This window comes from Corapipo altera, unplaced genomic scaffold (genome assembly GCF_003945725.1).
Source record: "Corapipo altera isolate COAL_440 unplaced genomic scaffold, ASM394572v1 52b, whole genome shotgun sequence".
Taxonomy (NCBI): Eukaryota; Metazoa; Chordata; class Aves; order Passeriformes; family Pipridae; genus Corapipo; species Corapipo altera.
In genome coordinates, this window is record NW_020884922.1 from 1,757,382 (window position 1) to 1,773,306 (window position 15,925).

A 15,925-nucleotide genomic window follows, 5' to 3' on the forward strand; every position below is an offset into this window, starting at 1 on the left:
AGCTTACAGACACAGCTGCAAACAGGTGAACAGGCAGAAAGTAATTTGTGCAGCTTGGTGGCTGTCAGACAAAAGACAGACAATCTGTGTTTAAAACAGATTGCAGGCCTTGCATGAGCCAGACAAAAGGGATTTCTACAACTGCAAATAATTCCAGGGTTAACATATTTTCCTTTCTGCCATTAGGTGATTTGTTAAAATTGGAAACAATGAGCATTATAAATCTACACAGAAACTAGAGATAAGATGAAAGAGAAAAACAGATCACTAAATAAGTTTACATCTTTCTGTTGAAAAGCTTACAACTGGTATTCATATAGCCCTCCTTTTTATAAACTAAGCTGAGCTATAATACTTATAAGGACATTTAATACAGACTTGAAATTATGCTAAGGATGTCTAATTGCAAAAGAAACAACGGTGTAGAAAGAGTAAGTTCATAGTATTGTTCCCATGTATTAAAAAGTTGACTTTTCTTTTTCCTTTTCATCATTTCCCTTGAATATCATTCTAAGATACTGTGAAGATTTACCAGGATTTAATTTTAACTTTGAAGTCCTCTCTTCTTCAGCTATTTTAATAATGGGTAAATTTCTCAAGATTTACTGTCCTAAGTACATCACAGTTAAAATTTGTAACAAACAACCCTACTGTAGTGCTAACCTAATTAGAGTAAGTTAGAAAACATGTTCTTCCCCGATCACAGATATTAACTCAGATGTGTGACTACAGAATATCTATTCCTTCCACTGCTCATGAGCTCTGTAAACTTGCCTTGACCTCAAAACTTCTGCAGCCTTCCATGAGGTACTAATCAAGCTAATGTAATATAGCCCTTCTTCCTGTTTAGTTCAATGAGTATTCAGTGAGTACTTACGTGCAATAATATTGATGGGTAATTCTATGCCTAGTTTAAGTTGTTCTGGCAAATTTATTTTCCATGTTATCTAAAACTTACCAACATATAGATATGTGCATGGAATAAGATGCAAAAAGTAACTGTCTACTTTAAGGTGGCATCTGTTTTTGTGAAGATAGCATTCTGTGCATAGGGGATAAATCAGAAGGACACTTCGAAATACATGGAAATCGATGTGTTTTCTGTGTGTAATATACACACAGAACACACAAATCCATGTTACAATGGATTCATGGATACAATTATATGATTCTGGTTAATTGTGCAGAAGTGTTTACAGAAATTATATAAGTTTTCCTTCAAAATCCACTGTTGCCTTGTTAATGAAAAAAAATGGAAATATGTTCTTTTTGTTACAATCATGCCTATATTACATACTTGAGTACAGTATGAATGTTGTTGTAATTGAAGACAACTGTTCTTAGACTATTCAAGTTCGTACTATTATTAAAATACAGTACTAAATTCTGCAGGGAAGCCTTCTGCTGAGGCTGAGTTGAGTTCCTTAAGTTACTCAACTACAAAGATGTCACAAGCATGTGCTTTAATAAGCTATAGTAAAGAAGTACCCTTTTTCATGCTGTTTTTAACAAGATGCAAGTTCCAAGATTAAATTGTATCCTTAATACATGCTATGTTACAGGACTCTATGCATTTGAATTTTCTTTTTTTTTTCATCTTAATAGACAGTAAGTTTTTTAACATTTCAAAAATTAATCACCAATGGAGATTTTCTCTCCTTTGGCTGTAAAAGATTATATGCTGGCTTCTTTCTTTATAATGCTGACAGCATGTGTATTGCTTGTTGGTTGTGCAGGGTGTATGCTGCAGATTGTAGCCTGACATTGTTATGATGTTCCATGCTTGGGCTTTATGCATTCACTGTGAAGGTGAGATCATCGTCTTTAAAGGATGGTTTTAATTTGTGTTGGTGAATCAAGTGGATACTGTATTTAAGGAGGGGGGAAAAAAGTGTACTCATGCAGGTTGCTGTCTGCAGTCCAAATTGCTGATCAGAGAGTCTTTATACACATCGGTAATGTGCTGTGCAATATAAGCTGAAATATATTCCACAAGGGAGGAAAACGGAATAGGTTACATACGCTGTTCCTAAGTGCAATGAATATAAAACTCCATTACTCACTTTAAGCAGGTGCTTTTTATATGAGGCTTTAAAGAAATATAAAACTGCTGGTGAAATGATTGGTTTGTACAGACACGACTTAACTTCCAGTACTTTGACCAGATAAAGAGGCTAAAAATATTTCTACAAACATTTCTTTAATGATTTCAAGTATTAAAGGTTAATATCCTCCTGGTGTAAGAAACTGCCATTCCATACACTAAATATATTGTTTTTCTTTAAGTCATCAGTAGTTGTATAGGCTGTTTAAAAGAAAATACAAACATGTTTGTTAATATCAGAGCATTGTGTTTTTAAGTATATACCCTAACAATCAATATTTAAATTGCTGGGAGGAGCATAGTGATATAAAGAAATCAGTGCGATATAGAAAACTCTGAGTAAAAGTGATACTTCAGTTAGAAACAAAACTCATCTTTAAAGACAGTGAGATCTTGCCATCTATGTGCATGGAAAACAACATGTAAAGGGTAACCTGAGATCTTTCTGGTTTTTAAAGCAGCATGTATTCTCTGAGAAGGAGAATCATGGAGAGGTTGTTAAAGGTAATACTGATATACTGTATTTTAATCTTTCCATATAATGTCCGTCATATTTTACTTATCCACCCTGTCTAAATTACTGTCTTCCTGCCATTGCCTACTCCTTTACAGTCAGTGGTTGAAGCAGCAACTTCTGTTGTCTGTCTTTTAACCATGCGGCTGCTGGCTTTCTTCACTTCCCAACTGAAAGATGTTAATGTTCTCTTTTGCTTCTCCCGCCATCCCTGGCATCTCAGGAAATTAACTGTTAGTGATTGCACCTTAGATGTTCTTTATTATTTTTTTATAATGCTGTTTCTGAACACATCTGCCCTTCTTTTGAATTTTTATGGACCTTTGCAGTCTCTGTACTTAAAAGATTACTGTATCCATCCTCTAGAATCCTCAACTTGTTAACCTTTTTACTGGTCCATAACTGTGCTGTCCTGTTAATTCAGTTATCTCCAACTGAGCTTGTGACAGATTTCAGCCATTGGATATTCTATTTGATAGCAAACAGATGACTGGGTATCAGGTGTGTTACAGGGAAGCTCACAACCAGCTAAGATCTGGCACTTCTTGTCTTTTGCATAGTAGGTATGTTACGTAGCACTATAGAGTTTGCATTTGTTCTGATGAATGAGGCTTTTTAAGGGTAATACAAACTCATAGGAAACCTTATTAGTTTTATAGTTGCTAAATAGCTTATTTGAGTAGATGCATCTCAGAGAAAAGAGCTCCACAGCTGCAGCAGAAAGTGATAAGATCTGGGATGAGCTAGGGTTCATCTGAGAATTTGTCCTTTCCTCCTACAATTTTCTTTCCTAGAAAGTTTATCTTTAGTTGCTACCTTCCTTTTTACTAAAAGAAGACTTATAAAATGAAGGCTGTATTCCAGAGACTAAGATATAATGAAACTTATACTCAGTGTGTTTGAAGATAAGCCAATTGAAATCGAACTAGACTTGGTAGAAAACACAGTTCATGTTTTTCGTGATCAGATTAGCATATATTAATGAGAAAAAGTCTTTTAATATATTTTACGTGTTGAGATTTTGCATGAACTATTATTATCCTTGAATACAGCAAAACTACTGTATTCGAAAGGGCATGTACAACTGAGATGGAAGCAACCAATTGTGAGTGCATGCTTCCAGACAAAGACTGTAGTGCAGGGAGTGGAATCTGTGAGCTCTTTCCTCTGTCCCTCTGTCAGTCTTTGTTTTTTTCAGGATCTTACTTCAAGTACTTAATGGTGAAAGTTTCTCAAGTCCTTATTTATCTGTATCCTGGAAGCGTTTGCATCCAAGTAACTTTTAGCATTTGTCTACTGACAACGCATAGGTATGTGGATTGATAAGACATGCTTTTTCAGAGTTAGAAATCCAGACCGATAGGTTTTTTGCATTTTCTTGGAAGACAGGTTATTTTGACACATTAACTTGGGCTTCTTCCATTTTTCTCAAATGATACAGCAGTATCTGAAATGCAGCTTTTGAATTGTGCAGAAAGAAAAAATAATCCTTTTCTTTTTCTGAACCCCTGTTTACAACAGCAGGAACTGTGGCACTAAAGCCACTTTAATCCTGTGTCCTCACCAGTGTCACATTGCCAAATCTAAAATAATAGCTTCAATTAGGTATGCTTATAATTATTGATGCCTAAATAGCCTGAATGTTAGCAATAATGAGGTTAATAAGTTGCCCAAAACTACACTTTCCACACCAAGATTTTAGAGCTATTTGCAATATTATAGATGTTTAAAGATGGGAGTATTCCTTTTCTAAATATTGTCTATTTAGATCAAAAGGAACCATAGTCCAGTTGGGGGTGGGAGAACTCTGGTAGTGGGGGATGAGATTGAGGTTGCTTATGGCAGAGAGATTGGTGATTGTCTATGTTGCCCAGGCTTGACCTCCCCTGACTTGGGGGATGCCAAGGACCAGCTGCTTGCCACTCCATGTCACGCTCACAGGTCTACTGTTTGAGCTGCTATGATTTTTCCCTCAAGTTGCTGAGGCAGGGCTGTTCCCACCTTGTTCCCTTGCTCTCACAGCACCTCAGGCACCAGCTCTTGTGCCTATGCCAACTCCAGTGCAGTTTTTTGCAGCAGATTTCTTTCACAGAATGATTGCTCCTAGTGAAGTTCGCAGCTTCCATCACCACACTCCCTGTCTTTTCTGTCCTGAAAACACTTATCAGATAGTACATAATAGTAGCTGAAATAAATATTACTTGTTAATAATCACACGTGAAACTTAGCAGTCAGTGTGCAACTCTTGCCAGTTGCTGGCTAGTTGTGCTCCAGTCAGTGTTAGTACCATTGCAGGTGGAAACAGCACACTGGGAGTTTTGGTAGGTCTATGAGGAAATATCTGTATTACTGGAAGGGAAGAATGGTAAAATCCTAGTTAATTAGTTAATTAGTGAAGATGTTATCTTCACTGGAAAAGGGTGTTTGGTCATCCCATCACATCTTTTGGTGAACTTGGCAGTGTTAGGTTTGCAGTTGGACTCAATGATGTTAAAGGTCTTTTCCAACCTAAATGATTCTGTGATTCAGGGATTCTGTGCATGGATTTTGTTTCTGTACCCGGCACTGATAGTGTTTCAGGATAGCCCTTGTCCTTTTGATTGTGGTAGTAAGTTTGTGAATGTTTGCTGGCCAGCCTTAGTACAGTGTGTAAGGGGAGTTCTGAAACATGTCCCAGCTCTGCTGTATTTTCAGTGGTAGTGGTTTAGCTCTTCTGTGAGCATTCAAAATTAAAGCATTATTTTGCCTGACTGGATAATCGCTTAAAACAGATTATCACTAAAGAATTATTCAAAGGTGTTTCTTACCCTGAATGCTTAAATATATTATTCCAAATGTTCTATGCTTTCTTCAATATTAGTTTTCAGTTTTTGAATCACAGCAATCACGAGGCTTTTGGATTGAGGCAGATGGGGAACCGTTTGAAGGCCATTGTGTAGGGAGTCTTGAAATAGGAATGTAACAACAGGATTTTGCCTGTTTTAAGTGACTCTCCCTGTAGATGAAATGCTGCTGTTATTTAGCAAGCTGGGAAATACTTTGCAATATGTAAATCTCTTTTAATAATGGCAGTCCTACATCTGGTTTAGTGTTCAGGCAATGGAGAAGCCTTAGTTTGTTTACAGACAGTTTGACGATTAGAGTGGTTGGTTAGAGAGATTTTGATATTGATCTCCAAGGTGAAGACCGGTGTATGACTGGCTTGTGCTTGGCCCTGAAATCTGTCTGTGAAAATACTGAAACTGTGTTAAGAGGTTCATTTCTGCTGTATATGTGCATACATGTGGGTTTTGCAGCTGATGTTCTGATGAAGGGAATGGTAGATATTTACATTGATAAGTATTTTATCACTGTTGCCCAAGAGCAAAACAGCTTGACCTTTTTTAGAGTATTTCACACTGTCACTGAATTTCACCCTTTCATTTACTTTTTCTTTTAATACCACTGTGGAAGAGAAATGAAAGCAGAGCTATTTTTTAGGACAGATTTCTTTTATGTGTGGAACTGTGACACAAGAAGCTTAAGACAGTAGAAAATCTGACTAGTTTGCCATGCATTGGAGGCAAGACAAGTCTACCGCAATCCTTTTGTTATTGCCATGTTAAGCCTTGGGAGTGGGTGAGAATGAAACAATAATTTCTTAGAATAGACGTATGTAGACTAAAAACAGGTTGACACAGTTACTAGAAAATAAGAAACTATGATAATCAGAATAGGAATTGTGATGCTAAATAAAGCTGAGTTAGAAAAAGACCCTGAACAACTGTCCCTTGAAGTTCCTTCAAATAAGCTGCCTGAATTACTGTTTTGAAGAAGAAAGAAAATAGTAGCCTGTGAGTGTCTGTGTTAGGGTTGCAAAATATGATGTGTAGACTACGGTGATAGATTAAAAATGTGCAATTGTGAACACAGTAAAGATGCTTGAGGAAGTTCATCACAAAGATTTAATTTTACTATGAAAGAAACTGAGAAAGTACTTATAACCTAGCTTCTACATTTTAGAAAAATCTCTTTTTCTCTGTTTTCCACTTAAAAAAAGAGGGGAGGGACCCCAAACACAAACTCCCAGTTTATTCTCTTCAGGTGATGTGTATGAGGAAGCAGAATGACTGAAAGAGATAAGTTCCTATACCACTGCGTTGCTTTTATTGCATTGAAGAATGTGAAAGCTTATGCTCCTCTAATGCTTTGAATGTGAGAAGTAGGACTGGTGCCAGTTAGAGCTGGTCTTTCTGGCTTCTATTACATTCTTATTATAAGGAGGAAAGAATTAAGTTTGGTTTTATCTTCAAGTTCCTCAGAGGTGCCATCTCTCTAACCAAGTTCAATACTGGCTTTCAGAAGTTCTCACTAATGTACTTCTTAAGCAGAGACTGAACACAAATGGGTATTGGGAGAGAAATGAGGTTTTTCTAATGCTTCAATTTGTTTACTAGCTTTTTTGTGTTAGTCATGTAAAACCTAAATATATGTTTCTGTGAAAATAATTTGACATTTTTTGTCTTGATTCCAGTAACACTTAGGCCTAAATGTTATTTCATTTGGTTATTAGCTCCTTACTTTTATTCATGGGTTGATCTTTTTACTGAGTTTGCAATCATTTTGACAAGTATGTGATGGTCTTTTACTACAGCATGTTGCCAAGCCATAGTTTATTGGTACTTAATGCTTTAAATATTGAAATTTTTCCTTCTGAGGCCATAACCTAAATATGGGGAAAATTCATGTGCAGTCGCTTCTAGAAGTTTTAGTCATGCCTTATTCATTTCCTATTTCATATTTTGAAGTTCTCTCTTTTATGATTTTTCTAAAGAGTTAGTTATTGTATTTTGGGGATTTGGCAGCACACAGTCCTGACTGTTGTCCTCAGAATCAGTAACATACCTCTTTTGCTGGTTTCTTGTCTTTTGTTATTGATCAGTTTAGATTTTGTCTCTTTGTTTGCTGGTAATCATTACAAATTCACCTTATCATGAACAGGTTGGCAGAAGATGTGTAGGTCGTTGGTAAAATCACTAATTGGGTAATGTTTTTAAACAGGTCTTAAATTAAAGGATTGTTCAGCATTAATAGGTTTGTTAACAGAAATCCTGGACTGATCTTTAAAGACACACTTGTGACCTGCCTTTAGGTATTTGATTCCCCTCTGCTTGCATATAGAATTCTCCCCAAATCTTCGTTCATGAAGCCTAACCATGATGATGATGATGATGATGATGATGACGATGACATAGAATGACATGAAATGCAGGAACTTGGGGCAAGCTATGTGGCTAGGTTATGTACATGGAACAGACCAAAGCTGACCATAATCAGAAGAGCTGGGATTAGGATGTGAATGTCTGATTGAAGGTGTGGGAGAGTCTTCCTCGTCTGTTTGTGTTTCTGGAACAGAATGGCTCCTCAGGGTTATTGTGCACGAGGTTTAAATTGTTAAAGTTGAGTAGATTTTACGTTAGAAAACCTTTCTACCTATTTTTGGCTTCTGCACTACAGAAAGAACAGCTTTCTAGATATTTGGTGATGTGTTTTATTCTATGTGTCTGAATCAAGTGAAACAGGCTATGTTTGATCCCCAAGTATAAACACGGTTTATATATATTTATATAAACATATACCAATATTTTATATATATTTATATAAATGGATATAGATTTTTATATATAAATTTATATTTATACTGGGAAGGAAACACTTGATTTGTATTGCGAATCATTCTACAATGGGCAAGATGTTTCCAGTAAAAAAATTGCACATTTAGAAAATTGTAATTTTAATCTCAAATCAGCAATGGGTTGTTTTTAATGGAGACAAGCATATGTGTATCTCTCTCTCACTCTCTCACTCTCCATAAAGGCTTTAATTACCGTGTTCCTGATGAAAATACTAAATTAATTGGAGAAAGTGTGAGTTGTACTAAAAAATAGACATGGCTGCCCCGTTCTCCAGTTTTGATTCCACCGAGAAACCAAGTCAAGTAAATCGCAGTGGTGTTTCCCGAAGAGTGAAGACAGTACAAATTCTAGTCTCTTGTCTTACATCTTGGAATAAGCCTTTCTCATGCTTCATGTGCAGGATGTTGAATTTGCATAATGTTGCTGTTGGCAGTGATAGATTTGGTTTTCATAGTTCTTCTTCAAATTCATGCTCAGTGTCTAAATTAAAATGTTGGTATGTTTGTCTCCATACTAAATTTGAGTTAGTACTTGAAGGCATAAAGCGTTTCTTATCTAGGAGTTTGAACATCTTCCTGCTCAATCAATCCCTTGAAATGGCACTACTTCTAAAAAGTTAATAAACACTGAGGGGAGGGAAAGAAGCCCTAGTCTTTACTCACTTAACCATTTGTTTGCTGAAATAGATGTTTAGGGAATATTTTAGTTATGTTTACAACTGTTGAGACTTTGATTTTATGATGATATTATTATGATGAAAGAAATAATAAGGGAGAATATTTGGGAAGAACTATAGTTACAGGGTAGGAAAGTACAGATAGTCAGAGGTGTAGGGAGGAAACAAGGCTTCTTTCTTCTCTATAGAGCAGCTTGCCAATTTGACAAATTTATGAGGGATGATTCATAATTTCCAAAAATTTTCAGAGACTGAAGAAAATGTGCTCCTATATTAAACCTACTAATTATAAATGGTTCACCAACAGTCTTTAAAGTTTCTGTGCTTTGAAAAAGGTACTTGTACACTGGCAAGGGAAATCATGTTAGGTTCTGGTGATTTTTGTCTTTGTGATGAAAGTCTTGTTAGGTATCTTAAGCTCCTTACTGCAGACTCTGTATAGGATTTCAGTAATTAATAAATGTGTTTTCTGACTATCCTTCAGTCTAGAGCTGTGAAACTTGAGAAAAATTCTTTTTTTCTTGCGACTTCTCCTTGATTACTGTAGTGTGTGATGGTTATCAGGTGTTAAAGCTGAAAGCTGGTTGCCATTTGACGTCAAAGCAACCTAGTAGAAAAGGAGGGGCATGATTATACTGTCTTTTCCTAATGCTTTTGTATTTTGCTTTCATGCAGTTGAAAACAATGGAGGAAGTGTTCATCCTATCCCTGTAATAGATATTCCAGAAAAAAATGGCTTATTGCATTTACTTCATGTGCTTTCCCAGCTTCCCCAGCAGTTACATCCCTAACTGCTGGCTGGGTGAAAAGCAGTGCACTGGCTCTTTTGAACTATGCTTTGCTGGTGGTCATGAATATGATGACTGGTCCGTTAACAGGACAAATGTACCTGCGTTTTCATAAATATTGTACAAAATAAATGTCTTTGATAATGCTGTCATATCTTGCTGAAATTCAGTGAGTCCAGAAATTATTTGGTGAGGGAATAGAAGTGAACAGAAAAACAGAAACAAATAGGGGTTCCTTGTTTACAAATAGGATACTAAAACAGAACATAAGTTACGTATGTAACTAACATGGAATATTTTAGGCTCAATGCAAAGAGGTTCTCCAGGGTAGTGCATCTAAAAGTGGACTCCATTATGGGAATTATTTAGTTCTAAAAATACTTAGTCTTGCATAGTAAAGTGAAATGTATCAGACATACCACCTTATATTTTCAGGCAAAAAAGAGTTGCTGAAAGATGGAAACAGCAAGAAGCTACCAGCTTTGAGAGGACTTAAAAGATGGGGGTCAAAATATGAACTCAGTTTGATTTGGCTTATTGTAATATTGGCTGCTACTAACAGTATTTTATGAACTTTGTTTTGGAATAGGCAGAAAATGGAGAAAACATTTTTTTTCCTCCTTTTCCTTTTTTTCCTCTTTTTTTTTTTCCTTCTTTCTTCTTTTTTTCTTTTTATTTTTTTTTAAACCAATGACCTCTATTTGCACAAGTTTATGGGAAGTATGAGAAGGCAGAAATGCCTACAGATAACCTCTCTGCTTTTGACAAATTCATGTGTTGTGTCAGATACCATCCTTTAGATCAAACAAGATTTTCAGCTTTAAAAGAGGCTTACCCTGAGCAAGAATGGGAATGAGGGTCTATTCAGAAGACTAAAGCTGATCTTTCAGACTGAGAACCAATGGAGTGTTGTAAAGGAAGGTATACAAATGGGTTTCAGTGAGCATTCTTTCAGCCTGAAGCCTTCCTGATTCACAAATTAGGAAAAGGCTGGACATGCCTTGAAGACAATTTTGATAAGAAAGTATGCATAGAACATACTTGCAGACAGCATTGTGCTTTACTAAGTGCTGTGTGTCCCTTCATATGCTGCTTCTTTCTTCATATCTTGGAAAGTGCTTTTTATTCAAATTTATTTTAATGTCTTACCAGAAAAAAGCTTAAATATATGTCAAGAAGACTGCTTGCTAAATGATTGTATGTGCACTACCAAATACTCTTCAGTGTTTAGGAGCTGAAATAGTCACTAAGCACAATTACCAAGTTTAATCTGAAACTTTTTGTTTCCTGTAATTTTTTTAGGATTTTTCCCTAGTTAATATATGTTAAAGGTTTTTCTTTTGGTTAAGTCTTTGAGATATTTTGCAGAAAACTAATTAATTCATTCTGTAGATAACATTTTAAGTTTCTTTAATGTGTGTAACTATCTTGAAATATGTATCAAAATGCTTTAATTTTTTACCCGATATTCTATAATGCTTTCCTTGCATAATTACGGACTTTGGAACAAATTCTATGTCACATATGCGAGGAAATGGTTCCATAATTATACTAATGTTTGCATAATTAACAAGCTGCTTGCCAATTTTAACTGCCAAATTCCAAGTCACTTCTGCAAGAGGGGAAAAAAGCATAAAAAAGGTAACTTCTGTTAGTTTTTCCTCTCATACTTCTTACAGGTGTTGAAACTATTTATTTCTAATTTGCAAGTAAATTTATGTGTTTTTTTCTGATAGGCAGAGCTGTAGAAAATAGGAGGGCTGGCTTCCTCCACCTATGCTCTGGGGCTGTTTTGGGGGCCTGCCCTTGAGCTCTGCCAACATATCTCAGTCCTGGCTTGTAGATCCCCTGCTGCTTCTGCTGCGGTTCTCAGCAGCTCTTCAGAAGTGGCTGCCAATAGCACCGATTTCTTCCAAGTGGTGTAGTAGTTTTCTGGTGCTTACAAATGGGGGCTGAGGAAAGACCACCAAAACTTATTTCCACTTGTGACCTAAGGCAAGGTTTGAACTCCAGTTTCCTCTGAAAAATGGCAAGTGTGCTGTTGGCCTTCTGTACTGTTCAGCTGCATGGATTTAATGCTTTACATTGCTACTGAGTAAAATGCTGTTGTCTAATTTAAAGCTGAAAACACTTAGTCATTTTAAGATCCTGAAATGAAATGGTTGTAATAAAAACGTGGAGAATAGTTGACATGGCACTTATAAAGTGAAAACAAAAGTGTATGTGTGTATATATACCTATTTATTATTCCAATTTCTAAGTGGCCTTGTGTATTTTCCTCACAGTATCTGTATATATTTCATGCATAACTGTTTGTATTAAAAAGCCCATATGCAACATTCTCTCACTTTCATTTAAAAACTGTGAATCACAACAAAAATGCTGTAAGAACATCTAAGGTAGATAATTAAAATATAATTAAGTTTAAATGCCTTGGTGAAGGAATATAAAAATATTTAAATTCAACAGGCTAGTACATTTGCAGTTTTCTTTTATTAGGTGTGAAATCTAAGAATCCCCTGCCAACTCTTGAGGGCTCAATCCAGAATGTTGAATTGAAGTACTGCAGCACATCATTGGTCAAATGTGCCTCTGGGACCATGGGATCAATAAAAATTTGTGCCAAAGCCCCAGGTATGTGCAGCTGGACCATGTAAAACTTTATTGCCTGTATAGGAGAATTGGCCTTGCTTTTTACAAGGAGAGTTACTGAAACAAGAATTTACTCATTGTTCCTATGAATCAGAGAGGGTTTTTTGTATTCTGTTTTGGGGGTTTTTTATTATTATTAAGTATGTCATGATGATCCAGCCTTGCCCCAGAACAGTCAATTTTTACATTAAATCAAAAATATTTTTTTTTCTGAGGAGACAAATATTAATGTGAAAGCACTCAAGAAATGGGAAAACCAGAGAATAGTTGCACCTGGCTTTATTCTTAGCATAATTTTCATGTTGATTGTTTAATGTCTCATATTCCATTAAGACTACAAGTAGGTATTTTGCTTGTGAAGTTTTAGAGGGTTTTGTGATAAATGTTTTTTTATTTCTTTAATAGAACTTTTCTTGAAGACCAACTTATCAACATCTATGATGCCTTCATATATAAAGGCAACTAATCTCAAGAACATAAAAAATTTAGTGTATTTAAACATTACCATGAACTCAATTTAAATATATTATTAATAAAAAATTGTAAAGGAAATTACTGTTTTAAAGGTAATTGATTATTTTATTTGAAATCCTCCTGCATGTTAAGGCATTTACAGGATAAACATTAAGTTGTTCAGTAGTTTATATGATACTGCTCTTTCTATTTCCTCTTTTAATTCTGTACTCACAATGTTAATAGCTGTTCTCTTTGGACTAGTGAATGTTTATGTGTTGAAAATTTATCTTGTTATACTAAAAGCTGTAAGAAGTTTAATCTTTATCTTAGGTGATGGTGGAAAAGAGAAGCTGATTCCTTTAATTCAAGGACCTTCTGACACCAGAGACTTACACAGCAGTAAATGGCTCAATGAGAGTAGAAAGCCAGAATCTCTTTTAGCTCCAGATTTGGTAGCCTTTACAATCCAAATTCCACAGTATATGGACTACTGCCATAATTCTGGTAAGTGCAAAACTCTTGTTAAGCTGGTATCACATCACGTTTTTCCGATCCAATGTAATTTTCAAAAGAGGGGCTTGATATAAAATGTGCCAAATGTCAAAGTATCTTTTACACATACTGCACACATTATAACTTTAGCTCACTGTGAGACAGAAGAACTAAGAGCTGCATTTTGATGTATGTCTTCTTCAATAAGGAATGCTTCATTGACTTTGGTTGCCTTTTAAACTATTTATATGGAAACTTTTGTAAACTTGGAGGTTGTGGGGGAGGGGGGAGCAGGATCCATGCTGAAAATATTAGCTCTAGTCTTTCTTCCTGGTTGAGCTTCTTATACAGAAGTTGACATACCGAATTCAAAATGATTCTTTAAAATTTGCAGCATAATTTATTATTAAGAATTTGTTTATCATAAAATTTGTTAAAAATAAAAAAGAGATTTTTAAAGTGCTACAGGGCACACATCTGACCTCATCAAATTTGGTGTTATGGTGGATTTAGATGAGAAGTTAATAATTTTGGAGAGTTGCTTGGATAAATTTAAGGGTGTTGTTGACTTTGTGGGCATAAATTCTTTTACCTGACATTCTTATGGTTTCAAGTGATCTTTAAAGAAAACATTAGTCTAAGCAACACTGAGCATTTTGAAATGTGTCTAGAGTTATTTAAAATAACTCTCATATGGTTTGTGAAATATACATGGAAATATGTTTTGCTGTCAGTATGGTGCTTGTTACAAGTCATGCTTTCGTGTTTTTCGAAGCTTATTCTGTTGCCAAGCTAATCAATGGAATCAAATGGGGGGGGCAAAAACAAACCCCAAAAGTATCAAGGTTAAGGAAAGCAAAAGAATTAGCTGACCCAATATTATGAAACACAGACATAACTTGAACAGTGTGCTTTTTTCTCTATTTTTTTCATCTGTAATGGTTGTTGAATGTCATTAGTCTGAAAAGTAACAGTGAATTTATTACCGTCATTGTAATTTTTATGAGCATATGTAAGCAACACTTGATTCTTATGCAGAGTAAATATTTGTAAGCACTGCACTCCAGCAGTTGTTAGGTTATTTTTTCAGTAACTGTACTTGTATGTTTCTTGGAGAGCATCATGTTGGAAATGATTACAGCAGTGTTTTTGTAATAATTATCTTCAGTTCCTGCCCCTAAAACATTGCCAAAAAGCAGTTCATGATTCAACAGTGTCTGGATTACTCAGATCCATTTTGAAACAGAAGTTAAAATCTCTTGCACCTGTTGTCTCTCTTTTAAATGTTCATAATAACAATATTTATTGCTATTGTTAATTGTTGCATTTCTTGCCTTTTTCAGTTAAATTTTCTGATTTTTGTCTTAGATTGTTAAGTGCGTTTTAAAGGATCTGTGGATACTTACCTATACTGTAGAATGACTGCTTTTGTTATAGGTCACAGGGTACATTTTAGCTTGTCAGTATTATGAATAGTCTAATTAGATAGTGGAGAGACCTTGATAGGTTGTGACAGGAGGTGCCAATGAGAATTAAGGCACTGACAGATGTGGTGCTGGCAGACTTACATGCAGGGACTCTGAGAGGCAGAACACAGGTTTTGTAATAGACTAGTGTCTGTGGTACCTGTATTGTAGATGAATGGAGATGCATTACAAATTGAAGATCTTAGAGTTGAAAATTTACTGGACACATCACCCACCCCCTCAGTGTCTCAGGAAAGTTGTATTGATCCCGTGTACTCAATGACATTCACTAACATGCATGTTCAGACTCTAGCTCTGCTCCTCTAGATCTGTAAGGTGGCACCTGTGTCTGGTGACAAATGAGGGGGAAAAGCTGACTGATTTGCTAAACTTTGGTCCCAGTCATCAGGAAGAGTGGCATGCTGCAAATGATTTTTCTTTTAAACATAAATTAAACCAGGAGACATTAATGTTTCTGTTATTTCAGGTTCTATACAAAGGATCAGGGAGTTAACAAAAGCTTTCAAATACTTGCTGAAGAAGCTGGGCAATTTAATACAGGAGATATCACTATCCTTTTTGTTATGACTGTGAAAATTACATGTAGGGAAAACGGGAGGTGCTTTGAGAGCATAAAAATGCTTTTGCTGTCAGTTGCAGTCACTTCTGGGAGTTCAAAAAGCTATACTGGATAATTTCACAGCAAAAACTCATGCCTCAGGAATAAAAGGGTTTAGAGCTGTACTACTGAAGGTGATTGTGCAGTACTGACATTGTGCTGTTTGTGAAATTTTTCCTAAAAATGTTGTCTGGAATAGGAATTTGGATGAATTAATTTATTAAGTTGACTGGAAAACAACTTGGTCAAAAATCAAAGCACCTGTTTGGATATAAAATGCTAAGGAGGAGGTTGTGCAAATGGCAATGGTTTTCTTGAATAAATCAGGGCATATTTACCTTGGGAACAGGTAGGGGACTATTCCTCCTCCTTTCTTTGTTGAGTCAGCAACTGTATACTGTCTTGTATCACTTGAATCATATGATCCAGGGTGATCAGGATGGTTGTGCAAATTCCTTTTACTGCTTGCCTGTACATGGCCCT

General features: G+C 35.7%; 1 protein-coding gene across 4 annotated transcripts in view; it reads left to right on the forward strand.

Moving 5' to 3' along the window:
- VPS13B (vacuolar protein sorting 13 homolog B) overlaps positions 1-15,925 on the forward strand; it is a 426,536-nt gene that overhangs the window by 115,329 nt on the left and 295,282 nt on the right. For all 4 annotated transcript variants that reach the window (XM_027657093.1, XM_027657096.1, XM_027657095.1 and 1 more), the window contains exons 18-19: positions 12,257-12,391; positions 13,196-13,369. In XM_027657093.1, coding sequence (XP_027512894.1) covers positions 12,257-12,391; positions 13,196-13,369 — 309 coding nt within the window. The remainder of the gene's footprint in view (positions 1-12,256; positions 12,392-13,195; positions 13,370-15,925) is intronic.